A 23,336-nucleotide genomic window follows, 5' to 3' on the forward strand; every position below is an offset into this window, starting at 1 on the left:
CATTGGTTTTCTATGCAACAGTGGTGAATTATCAGTTTTCCATATGCGTGTACACATACATAATGAACATGCTGTTTCTTACTCAAGGTGGCGCTGCTGTTTCAGTGATTTACTTTCTTTACATTTGACATTGCTATATGATGAAGAAACAACATGGAGGTAAACTATAGCAAGTACAACAGTATGATATGACTATTGTTATTTGGGTGTACTATTGAAATTTTGTAAGTTGTGCATCTATTTAGACTCAATAAGTGCCTGAGAAGATACATATGTGTAACTGTGTAGGTTATGTGTATCTAATGTGTTATGTGTAGTCCAATATGTGTTTGACAGCCAGTTGCATCTCATGAAATTTCAGAGTGAAAGTAATGAATCCTGTTCAAGATTTTTCCTGATTTGTTGCATTATCTCTATGATAAATGAAAAATAAAACATCAACATTTATTTTATTTTTTATTTTCTTATTGTCTTGAAAATATTTAGAAAACTATACACTACCTGTGGATTTTGCAGATCCATTGATATACATACCAGGTCTCTAAAGAAAAAACCTGAATATGTAATGAGTGTTCGGTGAAATTCTCATGCATTTAAGGGTTATGAAGCTTTTTCTATCTGATCAAACCATTAAAATGAGTTTTTGTGGTGTAACCTTATTTATGCAAGTTGATTCAGTGATTTAAATATTTTTTACTTCAATAAAACCAGTTAATTTAGATATTACCACATGAAGCACATTGCAAGGTTAGTGGGGGTTAGGCTTAAAGTAAGTAATGATAAATAACATACTGGTACTTTGCCAGACTGTAACCACATATTTAGTGTGTGTGTGTGTGGGGGGGTCTTGCGCATTGTAATATTTGAACTTGCACATTTATAACCTGTTTATTATTTTTGTACATTTAGTACATCGCAATTATGTGTATACTGTAGGCCTATATTGTTATAAATTATATTGTGTAAATTCATTCTTTTATGTGTGGACAATGCACCACCCAACGTTTTCACTCATCAGTACATCATTATACGTGTACATGATACATAACTATAGGTCATTTGATTTGATTTTGGGTGGGGGTGCTCTATGGTGGCCCCACAATGTCTAAGGGAGTTATGGCTCAAGTTTTTATTTTTCCTCATACTAAATTGTGCATAGTGTGTTAATACAAAAAAGTATTTTTCAAAACTAAATACAAACACATTGACTGTCCAAAAGAGTTTAAATAGGGGAGAAGCTCACATAGTATTGAGCACCTGTGAGCCTCATGTGTTCATAGGCCTATGAGGGTGTTTTCTCACCAATAGTTCAGTTTTCTTCATGTCCTCTGGGTGAAGTGGACGAACATCTCTCTGACTGGCCTTCAACTTAGAGAGAACACTGACAACACTACAGTTTACACCTGAAGCCTACACAAACACATATACATGTCAACTTTACAAGAACAGTAAAGATGCATAGGAATTACACTAAGACACTGGTGTGACTGTGCAATACACAGGGATACAAGTGATACTAACATTGTGAGAGAAAGCATCAACCACAGTTGCAAAAACTCTGTCTCCTGAAGCAACTGATGGCAAACTGACGGTAAGTTCAAGATTACGGACCGCATAACAACCTAAATTCTGCACCTGATAACAAGAAACACATATTTGCACGGAGTCAGTGGCTTTCTGCTTAGTTTCACACCCACACAAAACAAATGAATCTGTCAGGTTTACTCACCCTGAAATGTGTGTAGAACTCGGGCCCAGTTCCCTCTGACACAGTCCTGGATGGGTGGACCTCATAGCGGTTTAAATTGGAGTCACTATAGTGGATTGAACCAAAACAAGAAAAGCACATAAAGTGGTGTTGGAAAGTCAGAGACTACTAGAGAAAATGCTTATATTTGGCATTTTATAATTTTAAGGAAGATTTATTCATTAACAGCATAATCATTTGAGTGAATAATTAAATTGACAGCTTGACGTGCATTTCATCATTTCTCAGTATTTAGTATGCCCCCCTTTTCTTTAATGCCAGCATGCACTTGAGCTGGAATGGACTCCACAAGTTTGTATAAATCCCAGCATGACTTTAAGCATCTTGTGTTTGTCAAAAGAAGCAAGGAAATCTAACATTTCATATAAATGTGCTTATATAATTAGTGACCTATAATGGACAACCTTAAATATTTATTCTTCAATATATAACAGCATTTAGATATGTCAACTGTTCTTTGTTTTAAACTTTGCACAATACTAAAACTATTGGTTTATTTCCAGCTTCAAATGAAAAAAAAAAGAAGAAGAAGAAAAAAAAGAAAGAAATCAAACTCTTTTTCCACGTGGTCTCAGACTTTTGGACCCCATTGTATGTATATTGTATTTTACACATACATCCAGTTTTGAGATTGGGAAACATGTAATAGAATAACAGAGGAAGTCATAAAAAGAAGATGGTTTAGTGTTTGGCACTAATAAAAGGGAAAATCATAACAGAATTATTTGTGGTAGAGAGGGTGACTGATAGCAGCTGTACTGGAAGAAATGCTTAGATGTCAAGATATATGAACTGGATAAAAAAGCAAATGACTTACCTTGTGATAAAGAGATCAGGCTCATATTGAACAACACTCTGTAACTGAACACTGTTGTCCGACAGTGTGTCTTCACTCTCCTTACTTTCACTGTGGCAACACACAAATAAACATACACTCAGTGCACATTTAAGCAATATCACACAAAAAGAGTACTCTTAAAAAAGTGGTAACCTCAAGGATCTATTTCATCTTGATCCAACCCTTCCTAAATGAGTTTAGTTGGTTTAACCTTATTTGTCAAGTTGATTTCTTTAGATTGAATAACATTTTTTACTAAAATAAAACCAGTTAATTTAGATGTTACCACATGAAACATGTTCTTCTGATTACCCAACAATTACAGATTACCTTAAATCATCACAGCTGTGATACAGCAATAATGTGACATAAGTACAATAGAACTCTTGCTCTTGTGATATTGTTTTAATACAACAGTTTTATAAACAAGAAGTTAATATCAAGCAACGTTTGGCATTTTAGGCTCAACATGGCCAGCAATTCTGTTTATATTAATTATATATATACATACAGGGCTACTGTTGTCTGTTAACGTACATTAACAAGCGGAGTGATACAAACAATGCTGTTTTCCTGACCAACCACAAGATGGCGCCATGATAATTCTGATTGTCGCTGGACTGTTTTCTGGTTTCGGACTCCACAAGAGGCCATGAAAAAACTACCGAAACGAGCGATTCAGACGGAGAACAACAACCATTTTAAATGTTTGTTGGAGTAAAACATTAGTTTAGGCTCAACCTGCAGATATTGGCTGTCATAACAACTCCAAGTAGTTAATAATATCAACGTAATAAACCTCATTCCATGTCAGGCACTGTCAAAGAACTTTCATCGCAACTCTATAAAGTATCATATTCATACATGTAAATGGAAAAAAGCAAGCCCTCCTTTAATTTGTTTTTATATGATTTTTGAAATCATTCCAGAGCTTCAAATATTTTAAAAAAGAAAATAGAAAGATTGAATCTTTATGTTTTGCTATGTCAAAGTATTTGTTGTTTTAGTACATCCTTGTTTTGTGTTTTTATATGTATGCATGTATATGTGTGTATATATGTATGTGTATGTATATATATACATGAATCTATCCTATTCGGTCTTGAATCTTGCTCCTTGTCCTTGTTCCTTTAAGTTTGTTCTGTGTCTTACATTGTTGAATGCTCCCTGTTTTGTTTTGTGATGTATAATTGCAATAATAATAAAAAAAACAGGCTTCCGTTATGATTCGTGAAACATTTCTGCCTCAGGAAAAAGGTGGATAATAAATATACACTTGTCCAATCAAATTAGAGGACCAAAACTAACTTCTTGTATAATTTTCATAATAATAAATCACATAATTTATTGTAGAGATAAGTCACAGATTTTGAAAGTAATAAATTGCTTAATAATGCTTTATTAAAAGCCTTCCAAAATATATAAATGCACTAAAATAGTACCAATTTAACTAACATTAAACATTTCCAAAATTCTAAGTGGGAAGTTGACTAATCGAAAGAACATAGGTTGGGTATTCATTGCAATAGGCATTAAATCTCTTAAACTCTCATCCTCCACAATATTAATCGGCCGGCAGACTTTGACTATCCGCTTTGCTACAGTACTCATGAAGTTGCATTCACGATTCGTGTCAGGGTGTCAACACCAGCATCAAATGCCGCTTTGAACTCATCTGATCTTGTTTTGAACAAACAGTTGTCTTAAGAGATCCTTTCTATATAATTTTGTCTTTTTTTTGTTTTCACAAGAAACATACATACTGTATATAATGTACAGATTGGGTATACAAAACAGATCTTCACAATTAAAATACAAATATTAGTGTGAATGTTATTAATCTCCATACATTTATCACTAACACGGAAGTGCTGTTTGTGTTGTGAAGTGGGCTACAGTGTAATAACTCTGGGCGGACACAAAGGTTCCGCCCCTCCAAAGCGTGTTTATGCTTTATTAACAGTAAATGTGTTAATTGTGATTAAGAAAAATGTACGTGTTTAACTTCTTTTCAAGAAGAAAGATTCAAAAATCTTTCAATTTCCTCCCCTTTTTCACACCAGTTTGGCATGCCCAATTCCCAGTGCGCTCCAAGTCCTTGTGGTGGCGTAGTGACATGCCGGGAGGCGGAGGACGAATCTCAGTTGCCTCAACGTCTGAGACATCAATCCGCGCATATTATCATGTGGCTTGTTGAGCGCATTACCGTGGAGACATAGCGCGCGTGGAGGCTTCACGCTATTCTCTGCGGCATCCATGCACAACTCACCACGTGCCCCACCGAGAGCGAACCACATTATAGCGACAACGAGGCGGTTACCCTATGTGACTCTACCCACCTTAGCAACCGGGCCAATTTGGAGACCTGGCTTGAGTCACTCAGCACACCCTGGATTCAAACTCGTGACTCCAGGGGTGGCAGTCAGAGCCTTTACTTGCTGAGCTACCCAGGCCCCCTGCATTTAAGTTTTTTTAAATAATCGCATGTACTTGTGGCGTGGGGACGTGGTCATGTGTCGGTCTGCGGGAGAGAGAGAGAGGGGTAAGGCTTATCACCTGGTTCATAATTAACCCTAACACCTGTCTCTTGTTATAGTGATGCGGAGGGAGACATAAAAGGCACGCCGAGCGTCCAAAGAGAGAGAGACAGGTGTTAGGGTTAATTATGAACCAGGTGACAAGCCTTGCCGCTCTCTCTCTCCAGCAGACCGACACATGACCAAGTCTCCACGCCACAGTACTGCATTAACATTTTTGCATATCAAACTGTAAATGTGTATTTGTAAATGTTGTATATAGAGGCTGGTGTACTGGTAGTGCCATCTGCTTACGTGTGAGTGTTTGTGTGTGAGTGTACCTGGAAGCAACAAGCTTCATCTGGACCTTACTGATGAGAGATGTACAACTGAACTCAAATTCCAGCATGAAATTCACCTAAAAAATGCGAGGCAGTTGGGAGAGTCACTGATCAGTGAACAGAAACGACTCAGTGGCTGTTTAAATTAATCATAATGGCAGAAAACTTTCCTTACCTTTGACTGTGAGCGGAAAACTGGGTAACTGACATTACAAGAGTGACTGTTTGAGCTCAGGCCTGTACATTCAATCTTCAAGTTGGCATCTTCCTAAAAGAGTGAAAAGGGGAGAGAGGGGGAGAAGAAAGACAAAGATATGAAAGAAAGAAAATTAAGAAGAAAGAGAGTGTGTGATTCATTGCACAGGCAATTATATTGTAATTATTATGTAAATTATCTTTAATAGTAAATTGTCTAATATATTGCTCATTTGTCATGAGTGTGTCATATCATCAGATTTAAGACAATTGCTGATGTGTGAAGGCTGTTGTGTGTTTGGGCATGTGTTTGTGTGTGTCAAAATGCCTTCATGTGTGTTTGATAAGGGGAAAGGTTGTGTTGGTACCCGTATACTTAGGCTGCTGAAGTGCAAGTTTTTGGAGTAATGAAGAGTAAGACTGGTGTTGTAAGCATTTTCTAGCCGGTTTTGAAGCTGCACCTCTACTGAGAGCCGTTGTCGAGGGGTGCGTATCACATATGGTTGCTGCCTGTATGCATTGATAAAAGCAATACTTATGTAACATTTACATTTGTTTAACATTCACACTGCAAACTGAATTATTTCATTATTAACTTCAGTTCCTGCAATGTTACAACTAGGCATTGGGTTACCTTGTTCCACGAATGTCCATGTGAGCCTGTAAATTTAGATCAGTTACACACACGTCGTCCTCCCCACAGTCTTTAAAGAATGTGATCTAAAATAGAGACCATCCAAATCATTAATTCTTTATATTTTTATTCATTTGCATTCTTCTATTCAGCATGGAATAACTGAAGCAGTACTGCTTCACAGTACGTACAGACTTCTTGACTGTTGTTGGCCAGCCCTCGTCTAAAACTGGGCCACTCTCTGTGTCATTGATTTTGAAGCGAAGGGTGAAGCTGATTGGCCGAATGTAATCAGCTGTGTCCTAGGAGTGATAAAAACAAAGAGAGAGGTACACACTCTAAAATATTTTGGTGTGAGTTTACAGTAAATGTTCTGGATACTAGTTGCATGACTTTCAGGCTTGCTTTGCAAACATCCCTTCCTCGTTGTTCATTAAAATGATACAATTACTATTTCTCTTTTCAAATGCATCATATGTTTTAGATATACATCATGGGCCGGCATAAAGTCAACCACTAATTTGACTGTTTTCTCTATATATGACAGTACAATTACTTGTGTTCTTAACCACAATTGCACCAACTGGGAGACATTTTATTAGAAAGAAATAAGACAAGGTCCCATCCAAAGGGAACACTAAACACCTTAATGGTGACTTCAAACAAAACGTCATTTTCCCATAATGAAGTGCGATATTTAAATGTACTTTTTCACAGTAATTTGTTGTGTTGCGATGGAAAATGACCTAGCCTGCTTTGATTTTACAGTAAAATATTGAAAACAGTATTTTATTGTAAGAAATTATGGTTAAATATTACAACTGGCCATTTTTTACAGTGTACATTTACCAAAACAATTAGGAAAGATTCTGCATTTGACAAGAAGACAGCTGAGAGGACCTTAATCATTTCTTTAATATTTCATGCTGGATGAGTTTTTGTCATGATGATTTGTAGACTCACAAAAACATGAAATGGTAACGTGTAGCACATGGGCTGTCCAACACAAACGGTGACGCCCATCAGGGTCTGCCTTTGGGAGTTGTAGTCAAACAGAGCACGAGCCAAGATCTTTCTGTCATCCAACATGGCCCCCATCTGCAAATCTATATAAATAAGCTTGAGTTGTAGAGTTTGAGCAGTATCAGATAGTTAATTTGAATAGAGTTGACATACTGTATATGTGAGGAGTTTAATTTGTGGGTACAGCAATAGAGGAGTAAAATGTTACAAGTGTTAAAGGCTGGTTGGTTGTATGAGGTTTTACCAAAATATGTGCCATAAGAGCCAGGAGAGCGAGAAAGGGCCAAGAAGCAAACTGTGGCGTTAAGGCATGCCGAGTCTCGGCCAGCCCTGTGGCAGTTCTTCTGGATCACATTTATGGAGTGTGGCTGGAACGACAAGCTCACGTTGATCTGGACTATACTGCGTGATCTGTAGAGTGCAGAGAGAGGTCAGGAGGAGAGCAGGGTTATATCTATTTTATTTAAAATTTGTCATTCCAATTCAGTTTAGTTTTCATGATTTTTTTCAACAATGTTGAACAATGTTACAAAGCGAAGGATGGGAACTGCTTATCTTGCATCTTAATTTGCCATTTTGAATAAAATATTTTTTACTTATGAGTTTGTGCAGATGCGATGAATCTTTATTTTTGGGCGGTTGAGGGGCATCCAATTTGTTACAATCAAGTGATATACATGAGTGCAAAAATGTTTTGCTACTACATAGATTTAAGTTTATCATCTGTAGTAAATCATAATTTTATGTTTATGACAACCTAATGTAACAATAATGCCTGCATTTTTCTTTTGCCGATCGCTTGCTTCACAAGACAAAGCGCGAGCACAGTACATTGCGTGAATTCACATGCACAGGAAAAGTACGTTTTCTCTTTAATGTTTTTGACAATAAAGTTTTCCAAACTTTTCTCCATTCTGACAAAATAAACTTCTGCCCAAGCTTCCTGTGTTATGATTTAGGCCCTGTCCCAAATGGCGCACTTCATGCGGACTTTCGGTCTCATGGACTTAAATTGCGCGTGCTCGCTGAGTCTACGAGTCCGTAGGCCGTCCCATTTAGCATTTTAACGCTCTGAAGTGTGCTCAGCAGCGCCCCCCTTTGTACCCTTGAAGCGGTCTTCCGCGAAGCCCGCATAGATCCAGGCTTCACGCACTTCAAGTACCCAGGAGTCCTTGCGAAAGGCCAATCAGACAACTGGTGTGAAGAGCGCTTTTGCTCACGGACACAGACAATTGATAACATGGCTGAGAAGAAAATATTTAAGTGTAAGTATCATTATGGTTTTTATGACTGTGTACATTTTACCAGTTGTTACCTACAGTTTATACAAACATTATGGTCATCGACCAGTGGTTGATGTCTCAAACATAGTAATAGCGCGCTGAATAATAGGCTGATCGCATAACGATTCATTATATAGAACCAAATGGCAGGGCTTTACTGAGTCATGTAAGTGAAGTATGGATATTTAAACCTGTAAATTAAAAACGACATAAAAAAAACAAGGTACACATAAAAAATATAAAATACTTATATATATATATATGTATATAAAGAAAAAAGAAAATTAAACAGTAAATCAAATAATAATGACTTAATGCATTAACGACTTTTGACAAGTTATATGTTTATCTACAAAGTCAATAACATTTACTTGCTTACCCTTTCCTCCGTGCATAACATCAGCATTTGTATGCATGAAAAATAATCTTCTCTTCTACGACGTCGGATGTAAATGTGATTTCTCTGCATGGCAAGCCATCTCGCAAACACAATAGTAAAAACAACAACAATAGGCATCATATTTCCCCGAACCGAACCTGCAGCTCCTGTCCAACAATAACCACGCTTCACGATCGAGTCTGTCCCAAAAATACTTCTCAATGCGCCCTTGTGGACTTGCGCGAGGGGCCCTATAAGTCTGCACTACATGACGTCACCGAAGTGTGGACTCTGAGGAAGTCCACAAGTCCGGAGTGTGTCATTTGGGACAGGGCCTTAGTTATGTGTGAAATAGGGCTGGGACAACGCGTCGACGCAAAATATGCGCGTCGATTCGTCGGACCCAAAACAAAGATGGCGGCGCCGGCAAGTAGTAGCAACACGAGTGGCTCCTCAGACTATCAGAAGTGCAAGGCGGCATGCACTCGTTCCTCTAGAGTATGGGAATTCATTAATTTAAAAGGAAACAATTCCGTAATATGTCGTCTTTGCAAAATGGAGATGGCCTTCCATTCTAGCACCACGGCAATGCACCAGCACCTTAAGAGGCGCCACCCGGTTGCAGCTGCAGATGACAGAGCACCGTAAGTTTTTTTTCAACTCCCCACTTTGCACTCGATGTTGGAGTAGGCTATAATACGTTATCGACACCTAAAGTTTTCAGCTATAGCTATGAATGTCGTGAAAAATACATAGAGGACACTGACAATGCGCTGACAGACAGGACCAAGCAGGTAACATTTAATAAAGTCTCAACTTTCAAATTTGGTAATTCAAAGAAAATTAAACAATAAATAGGCCTACTATTTTTGGCTCTTTAATGTGTCATGACAGATTGCCTCAGTTAAAGCTGCTCGTGAACCGATCATCTTTTCCTTGGTTAATTTATAGCATCAAATAGGCTAAACATGAATGTAGCCTACATCAGAAGGACTGTTGTTTTAACTGCGGAAAGACGTCAGTACAGTAGCCTACAATCCATTATTCAAATTCAAATCCACCGACGTTAATCTTCTCTCTCCTGACTACTTTGTCAGACAAAAATGGCGTATTATGATTGATTGATCAGATCGCCAGTCAATCAAACTCCCGGCAAATGTTTTTTTTTTTTACATTTTATACACCCCCACCCTGGTATTACCAGTGTTGTCACAAGTCGATTAATCGAATCGAAATCGAATCGGACTGAAATAAACGAATCGTTAGATTAATCGATGCATCGAAAAAATAATCGCTAGATTAATCGTTTAAAAAATAATAGTTTATCCCAGCCCTAGTGTGAAAGAAAAGTATGAGCTCAGTAAAATATATAAATCTGAAATTTAAAAAAATAAATATGTGATATGCAAGTGAGGGCACATGAACATACTTTATAATATAATATATAAGACCATTCTAAAATTACATTTGAAAAAGATGACCTAATTAGATATGATTTCTATTCCCTTTTCTCTCTCCCTTTCTTGTACATCATTTATATAGTGACAAAAAAGTGTTTTATGTTATTGCTGAACAACAAATAGACTTAACCTGTAATATTATAAATAATATTTTTATTAATTTCAGATGGCAAAGTCTTTGAAGTTGGTACCATTTTGGGAGTACTTTATTGGATTATCGCCAAAGAAAGCAAAATGTCAAACAATCAGCATGGGGGAATGCTATTTTCTTATATAAAGTTCAGAACTATTTTACACTGAGTGAAAATTTTTCATTCATACACTGGATTTTGAAAACTATCAGCCGATTAATCGGTTATCGGCCTATTTTCAGTTATTGGTATTGGCAAAAGCCAATATCGGTTGACCTCTGTTTTGTAGTTTAGTTTTCAGTTAATTTAGTTGTCATTTTAGTTTTAATATTTTAGGGCTGCCAAAGTGAATACGTTAGAAATATGTTTCACTTCGTTAAATTCCTCAGTACCTCAGAAACTGGTATTTTCATGTTTAAAGAAAATGAGTTGTAAAGGTTTCAAATTTTAATATAAAAAACTAAAATTACATAATGTTTGAAAAACTATCCAGTAAAACAATTTGTATTTCATTTCAAGAAAATGTAATTTATTTTAGTTTCAGTTTTTCCAATTACATGTTTTTTTTTATATATATAATTCTTATTACAGTTAACAAAAATTTTATGATTAAACTTTCATTTTAGTTTTCATTAACAACAGTAACACCGGAGGGGAGTACAGCATAGGTGGTGACCATGGTTAAAAATCAAACCTAATTTTCCTGCTGTTTGGCACACAAGTTAAAGTGACATATTGGTGACTTGTATGATAGCAGCAATTTTATGAGTACCTTAGCAGCACTGCAGTGCCCTGTGCTCCCACAGCCAGATCAAGTAACATATCCCCATCCAGATCTAACAGAGCGCTCAAGCTACGGCCGAAATACTGCAGCCCCACAGAGAGGGAGGAGCCAGAAATACGCTAGAAAAAGAGATGGAAGTATAAATTACAGGTACTGTATAGTGGGGTCCAAAAGATTAAGAACATGAACATCTTTCTAATTTAATACAAATGACTCCATTATAAAGAATTTTATTAGAATAACATTTGTGTAAAAGTTAAACTGAATAATTTACATGCATTTCAGAATTTATTACCCCGCCACCCCCAACATGCACTCGAACAAACATGAACTCTACCAAGTTTGTACAGAACTTTATGATCCATTTTATCCCTGAATGATTTGTTCCAAAGGTCATCCTATGCGCTTCAATGGAAGCAAGGAAAACTGACCACCAGAACTCCCGTCCCTAAAACTTTCTATTTATTTACAGTTTTAAATGAAAAGAAATACCAGATTTTTTATGTGGTCTCAGACGTTTGGACCCCACTGTATTAGGAAAGCAAGTTCATATGATTGTACACGTTACTTAGTGCAATGTTTACTTGTTTGTATTGAGGAATGATGTAGTATTCATTGCCATGGTAGATGTAAAGAGCTCCCTGGTGGTCATCCTCTAGTGGAGCTCCCACAAGCAGGTCGGCATATCCGTCATGGTTTATGTCAGGAGCTTCAGCCATGGCATAACCAAACCGTGCATCCTGCGCCTTCTTCTGAGAATGCAGGGTACCATTAGGTGCAAAACCATCCTGGTAAAGACAGATACAGATACAGATATATATATATATACAGGTCCTTCTCAAAAAATTAGCATATTGTGATAAAGTTCATTATTTTCCATAATGTAATGATAAAAATTAAACTTTCATATATTTTAGATTCATTGCACACCAACTGAAATATTTCAGGTCTTTTATTGTTTTAATACTGATGATTTTGGCATACAGCTCATTAAAACCCAAAATCTCAAAAAATTAGCATATCATGAAAAGGGTCTCTAAACGAGCTATTAACCGAATCATCTGAATCAACTAATTAACTCTAAACACCTGCAAAAGATTCCTGAGGCTTTTAAAAACTCCCAGCCTGTTTCATTACTCAAAACCGCAATCATGGGTAAGACTGCCGACCTGACTGCTGTCCAGAAGGCCATCATTGACACCCTCAAGCAAGAGGGTAAGACACAGAAAGAAATTTCTGAACAAATAGGCTGTTCCCAGAGTGCTGTATCAAGGCACCTCTGTGGGAAGGAAAAAGTGTGGCAAAAAACGCTGCACAACGAGAAGAGGTGACCGGACCCTGAGGAAGATTGTGGAGAAGGACCGATTCCAGACCTTGGGGACCTCGCGGAAGCAGTGGACTGAGTCTGGAGTAGAAACATCCAGAGCCACTGTGCACAGGCACCAGAAACAGCGGCAGAAGCGCCTGACCTGGGCTACAGAGAAGCAGCACTGGACTGTTGCTCAGTAGTCCAAAGTACTTTTTTCGGATGAAAGCAAATTTTGCATGTCATTCGGAAATCAAGGTGCCGGAGTCTGGAGGAAGACTGGGGAGAAGGAAATGCCAAAATGCCTGAAGTCCAGTGTCAAGTACCCACAGTCAGTGATGGTCTGGGGTGCCATGTCAGCTGCTGGTGTTGGTCCACTGTGTTTTATCAAGGGCAGGGTCAATGCAGCTAGCTATCAGGAGATTTTGGAGCACTTCATGCTTCCATCTGCTGAAAAGCTTTATGGAGATGAAGATTTCATTTTTCAGCACGACCTGGCACCTGCTCACAGTGCCAAAACCACTGGTAAATGGTTTACTGACCATGGTATTACTGTGCTCAATTGGCCTGCCAACTCTCCTGACCTGAACCCCATAGAGAATCTGTGGGATATTGTGAAGAGAAAGTTGAGAGACGCAAGACCCAACACTCTGGATGAGCTTAAGGCCGCTATCGAAGCATCCTGAGCCTCCATAACACCTCAGCAGTGCCACAGGCTGATTGCCTCCATGCCACGCCGCATTGAAGCAGTCATTTCTGCAAAAGGATTCCCGACCAAGTATTGAGTGCATAACTGAACATAATTATTTGAAGGTTGACTTTTTTGTATTAAAAACACTTCTTTTATTGGTCGGAAGATATATGCTAATTTTTTGAGATAGGAATTTTGGGTTTTCATGAGCTGTATGCCAAAATCATCAGTATTAAAACAATAAAAGACCTGAAATATTTCAGTTGGTGTGCAATGAATCTAAAATATATGAAAGTTTAATTTTTATCATTACATTATGGAAAATAATGAACTTTATCACAATATGCTAATTTTTTGAGAAGGACCTGTATATATAAAACAAAAGATAGCAGAGAGAGAAGATTTCAGGTAAGTAGGTTTCAGATTCAGATTAGATTCTCTGAAATGCCATAAATTTAATTGATTGTTTAGCAAAACAGGAGTTTGCCATGGTACTCATTGGCCCCAAAAAGTATTTGTAAAGCCACACTTTAAAATTACATGACAAAACATCAAACAAAGTTGCATTTGATTTTAAAGAAAAATAACACAAACACATGTTTCAAGCTAAACATTTCACAAAAATAATACTGTTAGGTTACATATATAAAACTAGGTATTTAAATACTTACTGGTCATCACATATTAGTGGAACACATTAATAGTATTTTAAATATCTATGCAGATTCATACATTCTAAAGTGTGACTCAAGTGTCCAAAAATATCCAACTATTTTTGGGGGGCCACTGTACATCCTGACAATTTAAATTTCTCTGTATGGCTCACACAAATAGTACTGGTTCTGTGGTTCTCACCCCATCCAGACAGTAGATATAGACTTTGCCTGTTTCTTTGTTTCCTGCTCCCAGGAACATGGGAGCAGCTATGAGCAGGATATCTGTTATTCCGTCCTGATCCACATCCACCACGCACACCTCACTGCCAAAATATGAGCCAATCTGGACAGAGATAGAGAGAGCAAAAAAAAAGATGGAGCAATCCAGATTTTGTTTTGAGTACTACTTTGATTATAGGAGGGGTCTGAGAAAATAAACCGAGTTTGCTTTTGTTTAATGGGAAAATAAACTCATTAATTGTGAGAAATTGTGAGAGAGGAGGAATGTAGTGTGAAAGTAGGGCTAAGAGAGGAAAAGCATTAAAAGGTCAACTGAATAGTGGGCAGTCAGAAAAACAGGGTAATGCAAAATGCTAAGAATCTGACATCATGCAAAGGTTTAATGGCGATCTTATCTGTGCTGTACCAGAGATATAGTCTGTGAGGAAGGTACATATGTTTCTGTGTCAGTACAAATAAATAAATAATAAAAAAGTAAAGATTTCTCCACCTGTTCTCCATTTAGTGCCTGTGTGATGATGACATCGCCCTTAGGGGTGAGATCAAACAGAATGACCTTTCCTTTGTGTTTAAATCTGGGCGCACCGGCAACATACAACCTCCTCCAGTCACCTACTATCACTGATGACACTGTGTAACCTGCAACAGATGGATATACATACAAACCCATGCATAAGTGTGCTTATACAGAGACAAATATCTCTTATATTGCTAAAGAATTATTAAAAAAATGGTTACACTATTCTACTGGTAAAAGATTAAGTGAGACTAATTTATGATCCACATTTGTCTGGACAGTTAAGAAATCTTGAGGCCATTTTTCAGTGTTGGTGAAGTTACTGTGTTTTGGCTCTGTAGGGCAGAACATATTGTATATAATACACCACTGTGCATGTAATATTAAACTGGAACCAATGAATAAAAGTTACTTGGTGTTTGAATTAATGAAGAACTGAGAGTGATATTACCTAGGTAGGCTGCATGGTTCTTTAGCTCCAGTGGGAATTCCTTTTCAAACGCTTCTCGTGAGGGAATGAGCTGCCCCTCTGAGCTCTCCTTCAGCACCCCTCCCTCCCAGTCATACGCACCCACCATCCCAAACAAGATGCCATCCTATAGTTCAACACAACACAATGTCATAGAGTCCAAAGTAATACACAACACTACAATATGATATGATGAAACTCACATCCAATCTGTGTGTCGAAAAACCAATCTGAGACATCTCCATAAGAAAGGCACTTTCATTGTATCCTAGGGTCCCTGCAACAGCACAAAAATGATTACATATGGTAAATTAATACACAGTTATGTAAATGAACTAACAGTGCCTAGTAATTTAATCTTGTAAAAAACAGTAATTTACATTTAAACTAATTGCCTTGACAACAAAGGTTTAAGAGATTTGTCTACTTATAACAGTACTAGAAACAATCTCATTTAGCTCTTTAGCAATATGGGAAGGTAACCCAATATATTTGTCTGTACTATATTTTATTCCATACAATGTGAATTCCAATAGATGCATAGCCATGGCTAGTTGTAATTCTTCCTGTACATCTAACCTATGCATCCTGTGTGTGCCCCAGCTGGGCCCAATTCTAAGGTCATTCCTCTCCTCCCTTCCATCCTTCCTTCCTCTCCTCAGAAATCGAGATGGTATCTGTAACACCCTGGACTTACGGGAATGATTTAACTGAAGTGACATCTTGCCTTTACCTTGCCTTACCTTTAGAGGCCTCTTTTTATTTTGTCAAATAGTTGCATATCTCGCCTTATATAACCATTCCTTAAAACAGAAGGTTCCCATTCGTTTTGAGTGTACCAGATTTCTGCTTTCTTTTGCAGCAAATCTTCAGATTTTTCTGTTCTTTTTAAGGTACTCTGTTTTTTCCTTGTTCAGTTTGGATGGCTGTTCTTTTGTTCTTTCTCTTACCCTCTAGACTAAAAATACGATCCCCCAGTGCATCTACAATGTCATTCAGTGCTGCCTCATCCGTCACATTGAAGAAGTATTTCTCATCAGGGTCACTGGCAATGTACTTGATCTCATTGATAAATGTCTCTGGATCCTGCTGTCTTCGGATATAGTGACCTAATACCTGTGAGAGCAAAAGAGTGTGAGAGAGTGTGAGGTGGATAGAAAATAGTTTAAACTATACTTATGTGTGTGTACTTAAAATGGGGTCCAAAAGTCTGATGCCACAAGTAGAAATGCTATTGATTCTATTTGGCATTGTTATGACTTAATACAATGTCGCATTACAAATGATATTATAAAAATTAAAAACTGAGTTTCTGAATTTCTTTGTATTTGGTATGAACATGCATTCAAGCCGGCCAGAAGTTTTTGCAAAACCTGATAACCTACAGTATATTATTCCAGGATGTACTTCATTGGAAGCAAGAGAATCTGACCTTTTGTACAATGGATTTAAAATAATCAGTGTCACAAAATAGCATTTGAAATATTAAGTACCTCATCTTTATTTTACGTCATACATTTTTTTTTACTTAATTTTTCCAATTCCTAAAACTTATTTTTGAATATATTTCCAGTTCTCAGATTTTGCATCCCACTGAATACAGTATACTATTTACACAGTAACTAAAATGAGTCCAAAATGTTGATTTCTCAAACTCATAAGATTTAAAAAAGACTTTTGTTCATAAGTCATGTCTGAGAGAGAGGAATAACAGAGTTTTACCCAACACCTCCTTCACACGTTTCGGATGAGAGCAGATGATAGCAATTTAAGAAGGAATACAGGGCTCACAGGAACAAAGAAACACATCCTAGAGACAAAACACCTACGCAGAGGAAGCAAAGAGAATATCACCCACTCTCTGTACATCTACTGGCAGAACAACACTAATGGCAAGCCCTGAAAATGATATGTGCCAGGTCAAGTGTTCAGACTCCACTGACATGTCCCTAAATCGCTTAACTTTACCCAAAAACTTCAGTTTGCTAGATATGTTGATTGGAATGTGTCCAACAAGTCAACACAATAAAACATTTCTAGATTGTCCAGTCAATGTGCTTATCATCCTTAATATTTATTAACAAGGTCTGGTTTGCCAAGGTCTGAAACTACAATGCCTATAGAAAATCATCATATACCTTTGAAATAGTCAGCCTGAAATAAAAAATGTTCAGCATTATTTTCACATTTTGCCTAACATTCAAGAAATGAAAAACAAGGCAATTGTTCCAAAAATGTATTAAAGATGAAAAACTAGAAAAACAGGGTTTGAAAAGTGATAATACCCCTGGTTCCCCATCTGTTGCTCACTTCAACGTTGTGTCGAATGAAGCGACACTAGGGGACTTCTTTTAAGGCATCAGTTACCTCTGAACTTGAGAAAAGGCCAATGAGGAATTGGCAGACAGAATTTGCATGTCCCTTTCCCGGTCAATTGGGTTTAAAAGAAGGGAATCATCCCTCTGTCCATTCAGATTTCTTCTACGGAGCCGAACATTTGTGCGATCAGCGAGCGGAGATCACTTACTGTTCCACTCACCTCTGTAGAGCGTATGCTGTTGGATCTATGGTGCATATCAGCGGCTTTCTCCTTCTCTGCGCGGCAGTGCAGCTTTACCCCTGGGCGCTTCGACAGCACTGCTAAAAGAGAGTATTTTCTCTAAAAGAGTTTATTTTCTCTAAAAGAGCAATACACAGCTGGCGTTGAATGTCCTTTTCAGGACACGTCTTTATAACGATGCCCTTCCACCCCTGTGTAGTTCCTGGATGTGGCCGATTTCTCTCCACTCCTGATGGTCACAGGCGCTGCCTCGTGTGTCTGGGCAGCGATCACACCGAGGCAGCGTTTGTGGATGGTATGTGTTCTCACTGCGAGAACATTACCATGGCAACGTTGTGGTTGGTTGAAATTATTTTCTTTGCCGCACTCCCTTCGGGATGCGGTACCCACATTCTCAATAATAGAGCAATTTCCTCTTTCCCTGGGTCACCTGGCCCACAAATGCCATTCTCACGGCAACCCGGTGCCATACTCCAGCAGTCCCGGTACCCCGGACGTGGACCTCTCGCCTCTGGACCCACAACTGCTGCCCCCCAGCCGGTCAGTTCTGACGAGTCCAGAGAACGCCTACACAGGACCTCCTCCTCAGTCACTATGTGGAGTTAGACTCAGTCTCAATGACAGCGCGCCTCACCAACGAGCAGTCGCAAATTGGTGTTCTTCCCGATCTGAAGACCCGCAAAGATGTGCAGTCGGTCAGTGCTCTCATTTCTGCAGAAGAGGCTGGAGGGGAGGCTGTTCCCCTCCACCTTGAAGGTTTATGTAGCCGCCATATCGGCTCACTACGATGCAATGTACGGTAAGTCCCTAGGGAAGCACGATCTGATTATCAGGTTCCTTAGAGGCGCCCGGAGGTTGAACCCTCCCAGGTCAGGCCTGTTCCCCTTCGAGCCGCTAGAATCAGTCGATTCAGCCTTTTCAGCTAATCAAACCTATTCGTTGCTGTGTCTGGTATGTGCTTTGCATACCTATGTGGACCGCACGCAGAGCTTTAGATGTTCTGAACAGCTCTTTTTCTCCTTTATGGACAGCGGAAAGGGAACGCTGTCTAAAAACAGAGGCTCTCCCACTGAGTCGTTGATGCCATCGCATTGGCCTATCACACCCAGGCCGTGCCAGCCCCCTTACTGGTTCGAGCACACTCGACAAGAAGTGTGGCATCCTCGTGGGCACTGGCCAACGGCACCTCCCTAGCAGACATATGCAGAGCAGTGGGCTGGGCAACACCCAATACCTTTACGAGATTTTACAATCTCAGAGTTGAGTCGGTCTCGTCTCGTGTTCTCTCCCGTCTGACCGGGTGTTCTGCTTATACATAGTGCCTTTCCCCTCCACTGAGGTGATCACGTGTGCTCTTTCCACCAGGAGAGACCACTAGATTCACGCTCCCTGGATGTCCTTCCTCCCTAGCCCTCTGGTCCACGAATTCAGCGGAGGAATTCCCCGACCAGACCCGCTACAGATACTAAAATTACTCTGTATTGGAATAGGTGCTCCACAGGGTGGACCCTTGTGTGGATTAATCCCCCGTGTGTATTTTCTGCAGTATGGTCCCCCTACGGGTGGAACCGTGTCCCCCCTGGGCGGTCCCCCGTGCCATATGTGCCAAGAAAACCCGTGACTTATTTCGCCACTCTTTACCTCCCTCCAGCCTAGGAAGGTGGTGGTATCTGCGGGGTCTTTTCCCCCTGAAAGAATAAGAGTTGGAAAAGAATGCCTTCCCCAATACATGTCTTCAGCCTGTCGCAGAGCACATACATGGTTCAGCGCATGGCATGATTGGATAGGGACCCCTAGAGTCGCTTCATTCGACACAATGTCAAAGTGAGCAACAGACGGGGAACGTCTAGGTTACCGTTGTAACCTAAGTTCCCTGATGTAGGAAACGAGACGTTGTGTCCCCCTGGCCACGATGCTGAACCGAGCCACTGCTATGGCCCGACCTTACTCTTGACTCCTCAGTGCAAAACCTGAATGGACAGATGCATGATTCCCTCCTTTTATACCTGTATGTACGGGGGGGAGGGGCATGCAAATAAAAGAAGTCCCCTAGTGTCACTTCATTCGACACAACATCTCGTTCCCTCCATCAGGGAATGGAGGTTACAACAGAAACCTAAACATTTATGCTACATTCACATCATGTCAGAATTACTGTAATTACGAGATGGCAGCTCTGAAGTTCTCCTCGGAGCCATGTCCTGGGAACTCAGAAAGTTTCTGTTTCTATGACAACATTCATAACGCCAAAACGGCTTTGTTGTTGATAGCAGCAAAATATTTATCACTACATTAATTCATTAATTCATCTCTATATGTTGTTGCAAAATGTTTAAGAACAACGAAAAAGATCCAGGTAACGATGGCATAATAAAATCAAACAGAAATATGTGTTTGCTACCTTTAAATGTTAAAGGAATGTTCCAGGTTCAATACAAGTTAAGGTCAATCCCTCCTCGTCCCTCCTTTTCTTAAAAAAATTTAAAATCTGGGTTACAGTTTGGCACTTACAACGAACCCCCACCACCTTACACACCCACAATGCTCACATTCCCAGTATCTCTGTCCTGTAATGCCTAAAACATATCCTGGCTGCACCACACAACTAATGCTAAAATACTTGTGAGGTAGTTTATGTCCTATCCTGCAAGTGCTTTTCTTACTCCAAGGGAGAGAGAGAAAATAAAATACATCAAAACATGAACGTTATGCTTTAGCTGGCGGGGCATTAAAACCAGCTGTCATAATTTTATTCCACAGTTCCCCTGAGGAAACTCAAAAACACACATTACCCAGATGACTCTGCAAATTCAGACACCATTCTGGTACTGTTTGTCTAAAAAGAGGAAAACATGGGCTCATTCAGGGGCAGGTTAACGTGCTGTGCTCCGTTCCAAAGAGTAAAGAACAGTAGAAATGAACAAACACTCAAGAGAGCAGTGAGGAGACTCAAATAGTTCAAATGAAAAGCAAACAAGAATTCTGTCTGTCATTTATTCTGGTTCATATTAAAAACCTTTTCTCAATATTGGACTCTGTCATGTGGTTTAGCTATATTGTATATCCATTTACATGGGTTTATGTAATCCACAACAATACTTCTCTTTGCATGAGTAAACTACTACCATCAGTACTAAAACCTTTCATAAAAAAAAATCTAACAATATAACCCAAAATGTGTGTGTACTTTAAGTATTTATGCTCATTAGAGTATCAAATAATTTATCTTGTGTCATCAGTATTGAAATCAGTTGTGAGTCGAGTCTCAGCTCAGTTTTGGAACAGACTTACTGTGTGTGAATATATGTGCATATTTGTGCACATGTTTACATATGCATACATGTATATCCAGATGAGGGAACCCTAAAATCTGGAACATAACATGGAGTGAGGTGGTATACCCTTAAAGGAATAGTTCATCCAAACATTATAATTCTCTCTTAATTTACTCACCCTTATTCCATCTAAATCTATGACATTCATTCTTCTGCGGAACGCAAATTAAGATATTTTGATATATGATGTGTTTATATCCATGCAGGACAACTCAACTCAACCTTTATTTATAGAGCACATTTATAACAACAGAAGTTGACCCAAAGTGCATTACAATACATAATTCAGTCACAACATAATATGCATAATATACCTTATATAAATACTAATAAATGCCTGAGTCTAAAATCTATATCCCTAATTAAAATGTATTCAAAAGCAAACAAATAAATATTTGTTTTTAAAGCAGATTTAAAAAGGCAGAATTTTGGATCTGTCCAGACATGAAGTGGAAGCTTGTTCCAGAGTTAATAGCCTATAATAGCAATTTGTAGCGACAACAAAGAACTTTCAGCAGACGTTGGTCAGCTGAGCTAAGTGCTCTAGTTGGAGAATAAGGGACAAGAAGGTCACAGAGATATAGAGGTGCGAGACCAGATAGAGCTTTATATACATAGAGCAGAATTTTTAAATCTATCCTTCATTTTATGGGGAGCCAGTGTAGGGATGTTAATACTGGTGTAATGTGGTCAAACATTCTAGACCCTGTAAGGAGCCTAGCAGCTGCATTCTGGACCAGGACAAAGCAGTTAGCAGCAGTCCAGTATACAAAGAGTTGCAGCAATCTAACCTTGACGATATTAGCAATACAATGTACAATGGGGTCAAACACTTCCGAGCTCCAAAAAGGACATAAAGGCAGTATAAAGTTAATGCATTCAACTAATTTGGTTTAATCCAAATAATACAATCGTTTTTGGGTGAGAACAGACTATTTAGAATTTAACTCCTTTTCACTATAAATTTAGAAGTCTGCAGTCTCCTAGTCGTGATCATGATTTGAAGCTAGTTACACTTCCTCATGCTTGACGCATGCACGTCCACATGCTCTGCCCATGTACTCGCACTTTGTGCAGGTGTCAAGCCCGAGGAAGTGTAATAGAGCTTCAAATCATGATGCAGAATAAAGAAAAGTCATATGAGTTTGAGATGGCATAAGGGTGAGTACATGATGAGAGAATGATCATTTTTGGGTGAACTATTCCTTTAAATTTTTTACATTTATTTTAAAGAGACAGAATTATAAACATTCTTGTTGCCTTTTATCAAAATGAATTGAATAGGGAAGCCACTTTGGCTACATTGACACCCTAATGGAGCCAAATTAGGGATTAAAAATGTTTGAATCCTGAAAAATGTTAATGTAAATGAGAGTGCTCTGTTTTCATTTCTTTTAGTTTCAAGTTCGTACTTTTTTTTTTTTTTTTTTTTTTTACCAAATCTCAGGTTTCAAGTTTTATTTTTAAGTAAGCAAATATAAATTTTGAGGTTTTATTGCTGTTACAATTTTAAAGCTTCATGTTATTTTCAGTCAGATATTTGGCCCCACTTTGATGTGGGGTGTATGGATATAGAAACTGAGCATGGCAACTGTGAATGTTTGCCACACTCCATATTTTGGCTCTTGTGATTGCAGCTCTACTTTGTCTTTGTCTTTGTCTTGTGCTGTTATTGGTTTAGGGAGGTGGTTAAGGAGTGCAGCTCGCCCACTGACCCACCCACAGGGCAAAGTGTTGATGTTGAAAAGTTTAGGGTGTGGTTCACTTCTCTGATGTTAAAGAGTCCTGCTCAAGTCTTTTTTACAGCTTTATCATTCAAACAGACAGAGAGTGAGAGAACCGGGTGGAGCTCAGCAGAAACACTGAAAATAGAGCAGCGCCAATTATGGTCAGCTTAAGTGGAGATGTGATATTTAGACATATACTCTGCTGCTCGCTGGATTTCATAGGAGAGGTTGTAGGGTTTTCCAGCTTACATTAGGGGTCAGGTTGAATTATGCTATGAATATATGTGTTTGCACTCACAGCAATGGCATATCTGGTAATGTTGCGTTTCTCACACTCAGTCAGTGCCTCAGGAAGGTCTTCCCCATCATGGGATTCTCCATCTGTCACGACTATCATCACTTTAGTAGCTCCTTCCCTCGCTCCTCTGTCTGGACTGAATGCCTCTGTGCTAGAAAAAGAAAACTTTTCAGTAAAATAACTTT

At 38.7% G+C, this 23,336-nt stretch overlaps 1 protein-coding gene across 1 annotated transcript in view; it reads right to left on the bottom strand.

Moving 5' to 3' along the window:
* The window catches only part of itga10 (integrin, alpha 10), a 47,581-nt gene that overhangs the window by 2,911 nt on the left and 21,334 nt on the right, over positions 1-23,336 (bottom strand). Inside the window, exons 9-27 of the mRNA XM_052144163.1 lie at positions 23,152-23,302; positions 16,182-16,347; positions 15,435-15,508; positions 15,214-15,358; positions 14,736-14,884; positions 14,205-14,348; positions 11,937-12,140; positions 11,341-11,471; positions 7,560-7,726; positions 7,256-7,398; positions 6,484-6,594; positions 6,293-6,378; positions 6,027-6,168; positions 5,639-5,731; positions 5,464-5,540; positions 2,586-2,675; positions 1,730-1,814; positions 1,522-1,635; positions 1,303-1,410 (exon numbers count right to left, since the gene is read on the bottom strand). Of these exons, the coding sequence (XP_052000123.1) occupies positions 1,303-1,410; positions 1,522-1,635; positions 1,730-1,814; positions 2,586-2,675; positions 5,464-5,540; positions 5,639-5,731; positions 6,027-6,168; positions 6,293-6,378; positions 6,484-6,594; positions 7,256-7,398; positions 7,560-7,726; positions 11,341-11,471; positions 11,937-12,140; positions 14,205-14,348; positions 14,736-14,884; positions 15,214-15,358; positions 15,435-15,508; positions 16,182-16,347; positions 23,152-23,302 (2,380 nt within the window). The remainder of the gene's footprint in view (positions 1-1,302; positions 1,411-1,521; positions 1,636-1,729; positions 1,815-2,585; positions 2,676-5,463; positions 5,541-5,638; positions 5,732-6,026; positions 6,169-6,292; positions 6,379-6,483; positions 6,595-7,255; positions 7,399-7,559; positions 7,727-11,340; positions 11,472-11,936; positions 12,141-14,204; positions 14,349-14,735; positions 14,885-15,213; positions 15,359-15,434; positions 15,509-16,181; positions 16,348-23,151; positions 23,303-23,336) is intronic.

Source organism: Xyrauchen texanus, chromosome 15, assembly GCF_025860055.1.
Source record: "Xyrauchen texanus isolate HMW12.3.18 chromosome 15, RBS_HiC_50CHRs, whole genome shotgun sequence".
Taxonomy (NCBI): domain Eukaryota; kingdom Metazoa; phylum Chordata; class Actinopteri; order Cypriniformes; family Catostomidae; genus Xyrauchen; species Xyrauchen texanus.